General features: G+C 41.2%; 1 protein-coding gene across 5 annotated transcripts in view; it reads right to left on the minus strand.

Annotated features, from left to right (window-relative positions):
- Nucleotides 1–14,909, minus strand: part of rapgef6 (Rap guanine nucleotide exchange factor (GEF) 6) — a 188,188-nt gene that overhangs the window by 68,490 nt on the left and 104,789 nt on the right. For all 5 annotated transcript variants that reach the window (XM_030069454.1, XM_030069452.1, XM_030069453.1 and 2 more), the window contains one exon: nucleotides 1,458–1,589. In XM_030069454.1, the coding sequence (XP_029925314.1) occupies nucleotides 1,458–1,589 (132 nt within the window). The remainder of the gene's footprint in view (nucleotides 1–1,457; nucleotides 1,590–14,909) is intronic.

Here is a 14,909-nt window from a genome sequence, read left to right on the forward strand (position 1 = left end):
TGTATAAGGTGAGGGTGAGGGTTGTCAGGTGATATGTAATAGACTATTCGTAATGCCAAAGGTCTGACGGATTGGAGGTTTCTAACCTTTGTATGTTCGGGACAGACTTGACTTAAAAAACATGCTCACTTCCAACCACACCATGCTGTTCCAGAATGTGCCATGATCCTCGACACGTTGACAGCAGCTCTTGAGGGAAATGTCAGTCTAGGATGTGAGCTGACAAGCGTGACACAAATGCTGATGTCACCAGGAGGAAACCTGGGATTTTTAATTCACTATTTAATTCAAAACTGGCACAAGTATTCCTCTACGCGCTAAGGCACGCAAAGTGTACCTCTGACTTTATGTGTTCTATTCCTGCTCATGACCCTTTGCACATCAACCTCACTCATTTTTCCTGTCACTCTTCGCCACATACCATCAAACACAGCAGAAGTACCTTCAAAATAACTATTACATGCAAATGAGATCTGATGTTTCTGAGTGTATCGTGGCTGACAGTTTTAAAACCCATATACCTGCAGCACAGGTATAAACAAAGCTTGAAGGGTTAGGTTACGTTCCTGCCTGTGACCTTTCCTCCACTGCAGGAGGTAGAGAGGGAGACTGATCACCAGGACACTTCACCAATGTGCTATAATTAGCAAGCTACCATGGATTAAAAGGAGGGAGGAGGGAGGACAGGTAGACCAGCAAGGCAGATAGACAGATAAAAGTGCCGAGAGTTAGATGAAAAAGAAAGAAAGAGTATACTGAGCTGGGAGGAACACAGCATCACTAAGCGACATTTGCCACTGAGCAGATGTCTTTGCATTGTAATAGCAGAGCTAGAGCAGGCAGCGGGTTTGTCTCATTGCATTAGATGGGCTTTTTTTAACATCAGCTCACCCAGGCAAGGCAGTGAAGAGCTTCATTGTTCATTTATCAAAAGCTTCCATTTGCTAATTGAAAGTAAAAGGGTGTGGGCATCCCAGAGTCTCATTTTTAAGACAAGAGATAACCAACTAGAGATTCAGCTGCTAGTGACCTACTTTCCCAGGTTGTGAAAATGAATGAATGAATACATGAATGAATGAATAAATACGGTGATGTGTATTTTTGAAGAAAAATAATGGCACTTTTTAAGTCTGGAATTTACATAATCCCTAAAATCATACCACTTGCACAGGCTGGGTCCACTATATTTTACACATACTGAATGATAGTGTTGAATGATGAATGATTTCCAGTAGTGATGTGCTCAAGCAACCAAAAGAAGAGGTGCTGCTGTATTTTGTTTGGACAAATTTCCACTGAAAGTGACATTTTCCATTACTGATTCATCCCCAAATGAATACATACTGTAGCACTTTGCAAAACAGCTTGACAGTTGTTGGTGCTTTCTGAAGATAGAAATGAAAAACAAACAAAAAAAAAAAAGCCAGAATTCTGGAAGCAGGAAATGACGTATGCACCTGGTAAATATCGGATAGGCTGCTGCTCCCCGAGTCGCTTGCGATGCTGCATCCTGATTGGCTGGGAGGCATGTGCATCACCTGCTGGTGGGCGTGATCTGTCAGGTGCATCTTATTGAGGTCAGCAGGAAGCTGTTCAGACAGACAGGAAACAGCAGAGAGAGAGGGAGAGAGGCAGAGAGAGAGAGAGAGAGCGATGAATTCAACAGATATAAACAAAGATACACACATACACACGCGCACGCACACACGCACCCACTCACACACAAACACAGCCGTTTCATCAGCCTGAAAGCCAGAGCTGGTTTGGCACCATTTGACATTTTGTACTGCTAGATCATCAATGTGAGGAGCTGGCAGCTCGATGAGATACTTCAGAGGACTGTAAATCATATACCATGCAGCAGGTTGATGTTATTTTTGATAGTTGGGGGACAAAGGCAGGTTTTATATTGTTGGAGTGACCTCAGCAAAACTATGTGACAGTAAACTATGTGACTGTTTTCCTAGACTAGGCTTTCTACTGTGTAGACACCTGTCATGTCAGCTGTATGCATACAGTATATACAAATACAAAACTGGGGAACGAATGCATGCAAACACACTAAACCCTCAAAAACATACTTAAACATCCACATCCACCAACAATACATGCACAAACACACTCGACCAACAAATGCACACACGAGCACGAGCTTAAAAGAATGACTACTATTCTCTAAAAATACATAAAAAATAAAAAACAAAAATTCCCCAAACCAATCTCTGCAACTGGCAAAGTTTGAGTATTGATAAAGGCAGTGATTTTGTTTCTCTTCCACTTTTCTTCTCTTCTCTTCCAAACTGCTAAAAAGTACAAAGGGTACATACAAACAATAACCCCTGAGTCAAGATGAGACAGAACTGTCAGTCAAGCAGCAGCTTCTAAAATTCCATCACATCACACCTTTCCACAGAACAAGGGTACCAACCTCACAACTATAACTTCTCTCAAACTACAGTATTGTGCAGTCTCCAGTTTTCCATTACTTTTCTTATAACTTATTTCTCCAGGGAAGAGTTTTTCTAAGGACTTGCCTTGCTCAAGGGCCATCTCTGTACCTGTTTGCTGTAGCCCCTATGTGCAAGCAAATAACTTATTCACTTTCCCTAACAGGAACTTCCCGGTGAGATCAAACCAACAGCTTTGGGACACAAGTTTGCTTCTGTAACCTTGGTGCTATCCTGCTGGATGCCCAATAACAAAGCATAGTCATGTATTTTGTGGCAGACTTGCTGTTCACAGCAAAAGAGAACCAGTTTTAGTAATGAGGCATTACGTGATGCTAAAATGGCTAAAATGATAACCCTCACTATTTTGCCAGATGTTGTTACCATGATCATTAATATTCCTTGTTATTTTAGATGATCTGGAGAGAAAAGCTGTTTTATTGCACTTTTTAGAAACAGTATATCAAAACTGAGTATTACATACTGTGGAAACTTTGTGTATCCTCAATGGCTATTAGACTTGTGTGCATCCTAATTATGAGTATTCAATTCATAACGTTAAAATTCACTGAAAAACTTGAAATCTGTGTTATACAAAGACATTTGGTTGGTTGGATGATTGACACCTGATTGATTCCCAGAGGGGAATCAGTAATACCTCCGGTGCACAGCAGTGACATGAATTACATACAAAAGGAGCCTCCAGCACACTGCTAAACCGCACAAGGAGAGAAGGAGGAAGTCAAGAAAAATAGTGCAAGTCTGAAACAGTCTTGCACAGATACAGACAAATGACTTTTTCACCCGGTGCTGTTTGCTGGTAGGATGAAAGATACTGCACTGAACGTTAAACTCATACTCCCATGTCAAGGCAGGTAAACTTAGAAGTGCAAGTCTGCTCTGTATATACGAGTTCTGCTCCAAGTCTTGTCACCACAGAGTTGAACAAGGTAAGGAGGCTGAGAGAAGATGCCTTTTTTCAAACATTGGGTAAACATACAGCACGCTGCCTTCCTCCTAAACACAACAATGTAGCTTCAACCTGCTTCTTGAGGTTCTTAATAATTTCTGTATAAACAGTATGAGATTTATATGTCTTCAGCATGCCTTCAGCTCCAAGTTCAAAGTAAGCACACTAATAAAATAAAACATAAATGCAGCTTTGATTTTTGGTCACCCATTACAACACTCTAATTCGCCCAACTGTATAGCATTCAAGAAAGAACTGTCTACTAAACACAAGAAAGGGGACTTTTACAATGACTGACACCCTACACAGTACTCACGCAGGACTAAAGCAGTATAAAGACACAGAAATCTATGGAGCTAGGTGGCCAGTTTGCCTCCTCAGTCCCCTGGCAGGTGGACACATGATCGAGTCCTGATGCGTTTCTCTACTCTACAAAACCAAACAGCTCCCTCTCAGGTCTTACCAGTTTGGATCGGGGTAGAGTCAGGGTGAGAGAGGATGTCCTCCTACGACATCGGGCAAACCTACAGCACATCTCCTCCATCGCCACATCCAAGAGCTCCAAACAAACATACATACACAAATACACACGCTTATACACACCACCAGATGCACATACAAAGCCATGCCAAGCCAAACTGAAGCCTGGAACCTAGATGGGGCTGCATGGAGCCTTGGTGCCACCATGCAATATTAAAGACGTTAAGTCTGGGGGCGCTGCCCCCTATGTGCTCCTCTCTAATAGGCCTGCTGTACTGTACAACCCCAACGGCTAACAACCCCCACCACCACCACCACATACACACAAACACACAGGGGAACATAGTACTGAGGGGCAGGGACAAGGAGTTTAAAGACTGGCTTGTTCTTGTTGTGCAGCACATTAAAGGATAAAGAATTCATACACACTGACAGTACTACGTTTTAGTGACACTGTTGGGGTGAATCCAACATAAATACAGACAAGCAGACAAGTTACCCAAGGATTTTTGAGTGTTGAGTAAGACTGAGTATTAAGGACATCTCAATAAAATACATATCATGATACATAGGTCATGATGTGATTTCCAGCACTCTACAGAACTGACTTAAAATGTATAAATAGAACTTTAAATACAGCCAACTACTTAAAACCGGGGTAAACAAATAAAATATACAACAAATTATGTGTTAAAGCTGGTGACAAACTGACTCAAAACTATTTAACTCAAAATTCCTATTCTAGTTTATTAAAATATAGTGAGCATAACGCTACTTAATGCTGAAACATCTATGTCATAACATCTAAGTGAAAATTAAGCGTATAAACAACATATGTCAATACAAAGGAGCTAGACAATTGATACAGCACTGCAAAAATATACTATGATGCTCAGCTGCATCAATTTTGCTGCACAGCCATAGTGTTGAGACAGTTGAAATGTCATTGTTCAAAAAGAGGCTGCAAAGCAAGATGTCCCTTAGAATTTGTATATTCATTCCTATGATGGAGAACAATATTTGTGCACATAAAGAACTCTTTCCTGAGGCAAGAAATGAGAGAAGACTCAAACCTATGATGTTGTGAAGATGGGCTAAGTGGAGCTGCACACTGTGGTGAGAGGAAGGAAATCCTAGACCGTTTTTATGACTGCATATCTGAATTTCGCTTTGAAACATTAACCGTACAGATTCATACACATGCGTGCCTGAACACACACACACAGACAGGCAACTATGCAATATGGGACTGCAGGGAGGTAAGAGTGAATAATGTAAAGTCTGTTCACACACACAGCTATACTAATGCAATAGTGTAATATTTACACATCCATGTTTGAATGTTTGTGCATGCACAAAATGACAAGTAAAGTAGCAAAATAATAATAAGACTACTATTTCCCATGTTTACCTCTGTAACATTCCAACATGCATCCCTCTTTCATGCATACACACACACACACACACACACACACACACACACACACACACATGTACGTGTCTGACATTAACTTTTACTCCTTCTGTATTTAAGCGAAATCCATTTCCCATTAGGAAGGCAGGGCAGCACAGTGCATTGTGTGTTCCACTTACTATTGAACCCACGACAACACAGGAATAAACCACTGTTATTATTGACTAAATTAAACACACACACATGCACACACACACACGCACACACGCACGCACACACAAACAGGTAAACACTATGAAGCAAAAGTGGAGAATTTTGGTTAGCAGCCAACACCTGGGATACAATTCTATTTGAGTGTGTGTGTGTGATGGAGTGTTTGTGTGTGGCCTCAAGTGTGTGTGTGACAGAGTGTGTGAGCATGTGAGAGAGAGAGAGAGAGAGAGAGAGAAAGAGAGAGAGAGAGAGAGAAGGAGAGAAGGAGAGAGGGAGAGAGAAAGAATGAGCACTAATTCCAACACAGGTAAACAGTTATTGATTTCTGTGTGATGGAGCCGTTATTGGCCAGTGACAATGAATCTCCCTCCCTGCATCCATTTCACACACTTACCCAAATCCACATGAAGACAGACACTGATGTGGCCAACTGCTGAACCAGTCAGGACTCAGGATGACAAACATGCACACACTTTAATGAAATGAAGGGACTGAGATATGGCAAACTCCAGGTGGAATAAGATGAGGAGAAAAAGGAGAGAGGGTTTGTTTAATAAAGGCAGCGAGACAGAGTGAGGAGCAGTGAGGAGATATTTGTGTGCTCGCCTGTCCCTCTGAAATCCAGTTTTAGATCTTCAGGAGCTCATATTTGTTAAGGCATTTGGGCTAGTCTGTTTGGGGTTATGACCTGGGTTTGGTGGTAACTAAATTCAAATGATAACCAAGATTCAGAGGCATTTAGAGGCAATGGTTAATGCTGATATACAAGTTTCAAATTATGCTGCAGTCAGAACATGTAAATTCAGCCTTATTTAGACAAACTTTTATCATGGTTGACAAATTTCCAGCATGAACCTGAACCTGAACACGAAGTTTGTGAACAAAGGTCAAGCTGTTTAAAACCATGTTGTGTGGCATGGTTCAAGCACTTCAATCTGTCATCCAAGATAGAACTCTGATAACGATGATGTGTGTACATCACTCTCAGATTGTTCATTTCTTCACAATCACCTTCGAATGCCACATCAGGTTGTGACAGATGATGTGTGTTGTTTGGTTAGAGTCAGATGTATGATGCAGCCTCTATCCTTGTGTCAAGACATGGCAAAAATCTGTGTTACTGTGAAAGCCTAATCTGACATGGTGGGCATCATGACGGAGGGGAAGCATCTTATGGCCCGATACTGGCTTTCATGCAGATGTGCAGTCTTCATACTTTGGCATTCATGCTTCCACACTGAGTGCCTGAAAAGTCCTTGGTTTAGGAAAATGCTGTCCACCAGAATGGGTCAGTGGCTCTGTCTCCTAAATGGAGTTTATGCAACTGTGATGCTGCTGGTTTGGTTTCAAAGTTCAGGTGGTGGAAAAATCCCACGTGGCCAGCATGCCCAGCCAATTTTAATGTAATTCTGTCATTTTGTTTATGCATAGTCTGGTGCATTTAAATTGACCGTTTGCAACTTTTTTGTTAACTCCCGCCTCTCCTTAGTTACTGTTGCTATGTCCGACAAATAGTCGGGAAGGACACTACCTCAGATATTACCGTTTGCTTCAATGGTTCCCCAACCTTTACCCTCTTATGCTCTTGTCAAGCATCAGGCTGCTGAAATAAAAGCCAAATATGATGTTGGACCTGTGTCGGACACTCAGAGCAACAACATCAGAAGTAATAGTACCTAGAGGCCGATATTAAGCCTGAATTTTGTCAATCATTACTTCGTAAATAGGCAATTCCACATGAAGCCTGAATTAGGATTAGGGTTAGGGTTATAGTTTAGGGAGTCAATGTATTCAGTTGAAGGTTCTCATAAATATAGCGTGTCCATGTGTGTGTGTGTGTGTGTGTGTGTTAATTGGGAGGGGTGAGGGAGGTTATGCTAGACAGACAGAGGGCAAGGACTGGGAAAGGTAGTTTGTGTTAGAAAGAGAGGGAGCAAAAGAGAGAAAGAAGTGGATGTGAATAATTGTGTCGGTCTCGTGGCTCCTATTCACACCGCAGACTTAATTCCACTCTAATCCCCCCTTTCCCTCTCCCTGCGGGCCAAGGCAGGGAGGTGGGGGGGTGTCCCATTCTCCTCATGCATTAATGATGAGAGTTAGGAGATTAAATATAAATGTATATGGCTCCTCCAGCTGTACGAATCTATCATGTCAACAAGGAGGCGCAAGGATGGGAGGATCAAGCTGACTCGAAATGCTGTGGCACATCCAAATAAAATGAGCATTCAACTTACCTAGTCTGATTAACTAGAGAAATGAATCCACTATCTATAACAATGAAGAGTCGATCAGGTTTGCTCTAAACACTATGCAGTAGCCCAAGAGGAGAATCTATAACAAAGCCTGTAGTGGTTAGAGCATCAATTTGTTACCTAGCCCTCCTGCTTGTAAATAAATAATTGTCTAATGTCAGCAACAAGGAGTACAACCACGAATTGATCAGGTACACTTTAAATACCACACAGTAACCAATTAAGGTGAAGATCTATACAAGACTAAGCCTATAGCATTTGACATTAAGTTCAAGCCTTTGCTGTCTTGAAACAAATGCATGTAACCTGTCACCAACAATATGACAATCACAATGATGAGTTTTCAATTGCGCGTACTAGCAAAAAAAGGATTTATCTATCTATGATACATCCATAAAGCACAGAAACATGTTTGCTGATGTAAAATAAGTAAATAAATGAATGAATGATTATTTTCCTGCTAACCTCTTCATGACTCCATTCATCTTTCTATAGGCCCACTCAATTCACTGAAAGCAAAGCAAGCCAGGCATAACATATTAGGGTGATATCTTCTTTTTCCCTCTTCTATAAAACGCTATTTAACTTAATGCAACCTATTTCAACAGTGTGATTAACTGGCTATGGGACTGATGGCTCCGTTCCCCCTATTTCCTTGGTGATAAAATGAGCTATAAAGGCTAGGCTGGCCATTTGGCTGCACAGACAAGGGACTGGATTTCCCAAAGGCATTTTAGAACTGGAATAATCTTTGCTCCATTTTAAGTCAAAGGGGAAAGAGACGTTTTGATGCCAAAAAGGTTTTGGGGAACATGGGAAGACTGTAATGAATGGGGCCTGGCCTGTCTATCCTAATAGTCTGGAATAAGTTGGTTAAGTGTCCCAGAAGGGGGAACACCATCAAAACACAATAACAGGAGGAAGAGAAAGAGATGAATTGGCAATTTACTATCAGTTTTGAAATGGTTCTCTTCTGCTCCCTTATTTCTGCAGGTGGCATTATGAAGGAATGGCAAAATGAAATGTTGAGATGATGCCTGCGGTCCATAGCTATTCCCTGAATAATTTTGTTAACTAAATACCTTTCCAATATCAGCCCAAAGTAGCTTGCAAAATGGTTTCATTGAAAGTGTTACCATGTTGTAATATCATTAGGTCAAAATTGTTGTACTCATTTAGGTTGATGTTGAACTTGACCTCTGGCATGCCACCATCTCTCAAATGCCGGCTATATTTCCACAACAAATTCTCCTGTATCAAAGGCTGTAAATAAATTCCTACAATGTGGTACTAACATTTGCATAAGAAAAGAGGTATGTTTCAATAGAAATGATGATAAAAATAACTCATTTCAAGTGAAGCATCACTGGATTCATCATTTCAGCAAAAGTTTGATCAGGCTGCAGCAACTCAACCTTAATGACTGCGAGTATCACCACCGTCAAACCAGCAGATAAACAGAGGGGAGTAAGACAAAGACAGAAGAGATAGATCGAAAGGAAGAAAGTTGGGACAGAAATGACGACGGATACACTGACAGTAAGATGGAATGAGACAGAGAAAGAAAGAGAAAAAAAGAGGTGAATAACAAATAATATCAATGTGAAAAATGTCTATGGGAATTAAAAAAAAAAAAAAAAATGTGAAGACAAAGCTCATTTGAATTCACTACTGTGGTGGTGATGGCAGAGTGATGAAGCCGACGAATCCTGATGAGGATGATAATTAAGGCAGGCTCCAGAAACAATGACCGCCAAACTGTGCTCGCTGAATATTAAAATGTAATATTGCCAGGATTATTTGACTGCCAGGAAGACAACCAAAAACATGTAATGCCCGGGCCAAACAGCTGCTATTCAATAACTGCAAAAAGGCCAGATATCAAGTGTATGCAATACAGTCAAGGAGTTTTTCCAAGGCTAAAGGCTCAAGGTTCAGGGTTGTGCTTGTTAGTGCTGGGCTCTTGCTTTCTTTAAATGAACACATACATGCCCACAAATTGAGGAGCACATGAGAATATTAACCATATCCCCATATGAAAGGGACTTACTTACTCAGCAATCAAACAAAATCATGTCTTGTGGAAAAAATTAAAACAAGATGAGCAATGAAGAGCTGGTTAAACAAAAAATGATGTGCAGTATGACAAAACTGGAATAATCTGACTAAACATTATATCTCAAAAACAAATCAAAGTCTATTCCATATCTGAGCTGCAAGATATCAGTTAAAGCACATGTTTTAACTTCAGTCATACCCGGTAAGCTATTTAATGCTGTACATGCAATAGATCATGGGTATGACAGTGGTGCAGCTAGGTGAAAGGTTCTTGAGCTGACTAATGCTGACAATTCAATACTGTGACCACAATCGAAAAGCATCCCTAAAGGAATGCTGGGTTCTTCTCCAATAACTGCCGGTGCATGCACTGCCCTGACTGAAAATGCAAATGAAAAGTAAATAATAATTATGGTAAGGTATGTTTAAGAACTTGCTTGGCTGGAACTACCATTCATATAAAAGTCAAACCTCAACAGCTGAGTCAACACAGGCAGGGTAATGGACAGTGGAGTCACAACAGGGTTATATGACATGAACGTGGTCGGCCTGTAGATGTCAGCAGTGACAAAGTGCCTTGACATGACCTGACTGGTGTGACTGGTGAGTGGTGCACACAAGCACCGCTCAATGGACAATTACACTAAAACAAGCATAAGGGATGTATGAAGACAATTAATTTGACTGAGAGCTCTAGGTGGAGAAGGTCTACATTTTACCTCATTATGGTGTTTACTTAATATATAAGCACTAACCTACACAGAGTGGAAATTCTGTTTGCATCTCCTGCTATGATTCATAATACAAGGATCAGTAAATGGATATGAATGCCCCAAGTCTTTCTTTATCCAAATATGTATAACAGATGAGAGAAGGAGCTACAATTATTGTGCTCACTGAAAATAAAACTTAACATTTTCCTGGACTGCCCTAATCAAGACATGCAACATTATGTGAGAAGTTCAAGATTCAGAATCATTCCAGTAAGGGAAGTCTTCAAAAACTAAATAAATAAAAATAAGAAGTGTGGCAGCAGCATTTGCAAAAATCTTCTTAGCTAAGAAGGCTAAAACTTTTACAGGCATGTATCCATGTGCCCGCATATGGCGCATAAATACACATTAAAACAAGCAAACCTCACAAGGTAACATCTGTCTCCGGTGGTAACAGCTGTCCCTGAAAAGTGGTGAGTTAGCTGTCTGCATCAGAGCACGTAGTTAGGGCAGAAACCGCAGACAGCAACTCTGCTCACTTCAACAAAGCAACCATGTAGCTGCTGTATCAGAACACAAATTTGTTACCGTTCCTTTGATGCAGCACTTAATCTGGTGTCTGAATCTGGTTTTCGTTGGCTCTTTTCTCACTCCGCTCCTTTCAGTCACATTTTTTCTTTCTGCTGCCTCCTCTCCTCCACCACCTCTCTTATTAACTCTCTCCAACTGTTCACTCCCTCTCATTACGCTGTAGCTCCCTCTTTCTCTCTTGTTCCTTCATTTTTGTTCTCTCACCTCCGTCTTTTTTATTTTTTTATTTTTTTACTCTATGGAATCAAACCCCCTTCTGCTCTCAGCAGCAATTCGGTATCAAAAGAGGCAAGGAGGGGTGTAAAGACCCCCAACTAGGCTCCCGAGACAGGCCATGTGAGAACATCAGCTCTATTCTATTCTCTGGAAAAAAAAAAAAAAAAAAAAATCTGTCACACTATATTCAACCATTCAGAATAATAACATATAACCTAGCAGCAGAGACGCTACCAGCTGATTCAGTTAACAGTTACTCAACTTGAGCCATGGCATTGTAAACACTGGATTACATATTACACATATCTACACAAAAAATGCTCAGCTAGCTCAGTGGTTGTTGGAACTTTACACCAATGTTAACTGTGGAAAAAAAAATAATAATAAAAATAGTTTTTAGGCAACTGGTACTTTAAAGTGATAGTCTGGATTCTTATCCATACAGTGGTATTTGCTGGTCCAAATCCTTCCCCGGTACTCCCCCAGTGAAGCTGTCATTCTTGCAACAGGGAAGGATTTAATGGACCGGACTTGGTAGATGTACTGCACTTGCATGGAGCAGGAAATACCACAATACAGTATGGGTAAGAATCCAAACTGTCACTCTAAAAACAAGACAGTGTGGCGGCTGATGTAGCAGCTTAACACTGAAGTTTGAGTTTGTTGCTATGGTTACATGTTGGTTTGGAACATTACGGCCAGTGAACAATTTTAGAGCAGTGATTAAACTTGAGCTGGACTACAGTAGAAGTGTGTGTGTGTTACACGGTTTTAACACACACTCTCTAGGAAATCAGAAATGAGTATTCATCAATGAAGACGATGGGATAAATTTTCATAATGCAAATATGCACGAGTGCCTATACATGCACAGAAATACACATTCGCACAGACACAGACAAACACACAGACACACACACAGGAACACACACAGGAACACACACAGCACATGATCCATTCAATAAAACATACAGTGAGCTCACTGACTGGCCTCAGCACACAGCTACAGTCTGCTCTATTACTGGCAAGACCACAGACTGCTGGATTAAGATACAGCACAGGAGACAGATGGAGATAGAGAAAAAGAGGGAAAAAAATATATGAGACAGAGCGAGAGAGAGACAGAGCGAGAGCAAGAGTATATATATAAACTAGTGGGGGGAAAGCATATGCATGTACTGCAAGACAGAGGAGAGAGTGGAGAAGACAGAGAGAGTGCATATGATTTAGACAGAAATATATGTGTATGTGTGTGTGTGTGTGTGTGAGAGAGAGAGAGAGAGAGAGAGAGAGTGAGGGTTGCAGAGAGTGAGGCAGAAGCTTATAATAGAGATAGGAGTGACAGTGAGGGGTGCAGTGATGACAAAGTGAAAGACAGCGAACATATGAAGAGAAAAAAGTCTCAAATATTCTTTTAAGAACCCAATTCTACCTCGACCCAGGAAAGCATATCTGTGGCACCCTGGCAAGCAAGATTCTGTGTGTGTGTGTGTGTCCATCGTAGCTGAGACTAGGGGAGATATAATGAATTGAAGTTGGAATTGGGGGTGACAACTACACAGGCAAACGGTGCAGGCAGAGAGAGAGAGAGAGAGGGAGGGAGAGAGAGAGAGAGAGAGAGAGAGAGAGAGAGAAGGAAAGGGGAAAGGGGGCGTTAACTCAGTGCCACCTAGGGAGATGAGAGGACCTGATGACTGTCAAGCAGATAATATGTGCGTGCGCGTACACACACACACACACACACACACACACACACACACACACACACACACACACACACACACACACACACACACACACACACACACACACACACACACACACACACACACACACACACACACACACACACACAGAGGGACTCAAATGCACATTTACAGCTTCTGGGTTCCGGTTCTGTAACTACTAACTTCAGCTTCTACCCCAACACTCTAGTCCAGGTAAACTAAGATTAAACTCCAGTCCAATTACAGATGATCATGAGTGTGTGGTGTGTGAAGAACTATTTCAGCCAGTGAGTTTGTGTGCATTGCACAGTCCCAAGTCAAATGAGGCGCTTTGGTATCGATGCAAACTTGTCCTTTCTAATCAAACAAACCAGGCAAATTTCATTTCCGCAGCAAGTGTACTGCCAAACTGTGTAAATGTTTTAATGATGAAAAAAGCATAATCTAATCTCTTTGCCTGTTTCAGTAGACCCAGGAGTTATGATTTTTATAAATGGTAAAAACTGACCTGATTGGGTGTGACAAGTGGCTCACTGGTGGAATACGTCTTTTCTTGTGTATCTATCGACTTTTCTGTTTTTCCTACTCCTGTCACAACTGTCACAGTGTTTACTTTCAGGAGAGCAGTGTATCTTTAATGGTGTTCTCATGGTGCACCAGTGGGCCTAACCAAAAATTTCAACCAATATGACCCTCCACTCACCCCATCAAATGAAACTGGTTCTCTCCTTCACTGATACCCTATTGGTTTACACCTCTGAATGATCTCTGTCCACATTATGCCAACTCCCCAGCATCCTGTTAGCGCAGGAAATACATAAAATCAAAGAAATGAAAGTGTTCTATTTGCATCTTTCAAACTGATTGTCTGAGCAGTACATGCAGAAGTGAGGAAACAGCAATGAGCTTGTCTTCAGTAAGGTTCCTGTTTTGAACATTGCTGGCATGACTCCAGGTTGTGCAGTGATAGCTGACACTTGGGCTGCACAATATTGACAAAACTTCACTTGTTGTCACATATACCAATTAACATGCTTTCCTTAATAGTATGATATGACTTTTTTCCCACATGATTTATTTTTCAGCAATATGCACAAAAATGTGCCGGGTAAAGAACATGATACACTAATGCTGAATTATATATATATATGTGTGTGTGTGTGTGTATATATATATATATATATATATATAATTTTTTTTTTCCTCTTAAAAATGCATCTCCATTTGTAGGCCAAGGACAAGACCATAAAACTGTCTGAAACACACTTTAATGTGGGGAAGAAAAATGCAGCCTCTTGTGATTTGGATATGACAAAAGCTCTTGCTGGCATGGCTCTTGATTGGACAATCATTGGTTTGTGAGGTGCAAGGTTCATTGGCTCATTGGCTGGCACATTTTTCGACTTTACTGTCATTGGCTGGCAAGCTTCTACAGCGGATAAATAGCAATTAGTTGGCAGTTTCCACTCTGAGCCGTGCCAGTATTGTGACAGACGGGATGCTGGATGGCACTGTCACCAGCCCTGCCAAAGGGCTGTGACTTCTGCCCCAGTTGTCTCACAGAGTGATTGAGAGTGAGAGAGGGAGAGAGAGCGAGAGAGAGAGAGATACAGAGAGAGAGAGAGAGAGAGAGAGAGAGATACAGAGAGATAAACAAAGAGAAAATAGACAGAGGGAGAAAGGAGGGAGAGGAAAAATGACTGTACAGTATGTGTGTGTGTGTGTGTGTGTGTGTGTGTCATGGTAGTGCCAAATACTGACAGTGATAGCAGCATTTCCTCCAAACTTGCCCTCTTTTCATGTTTATTCATCCACACAAAGTGAAGCC

The sequence above is a fragment of the Myripristis murdjan genome, chromosome 14 (genome assembly GCF_902150065.1).
Source record: "Myripristis murdjan chromosome 14, fMyrMur1.1, whole genome shotgun sequence".
Lineage (NCBI taxonomy): Eukaryota > Metazoa > Chordata > Actinopteri > Holocentriformes > Holocentridae > Myripristis > Myripristis murdjan.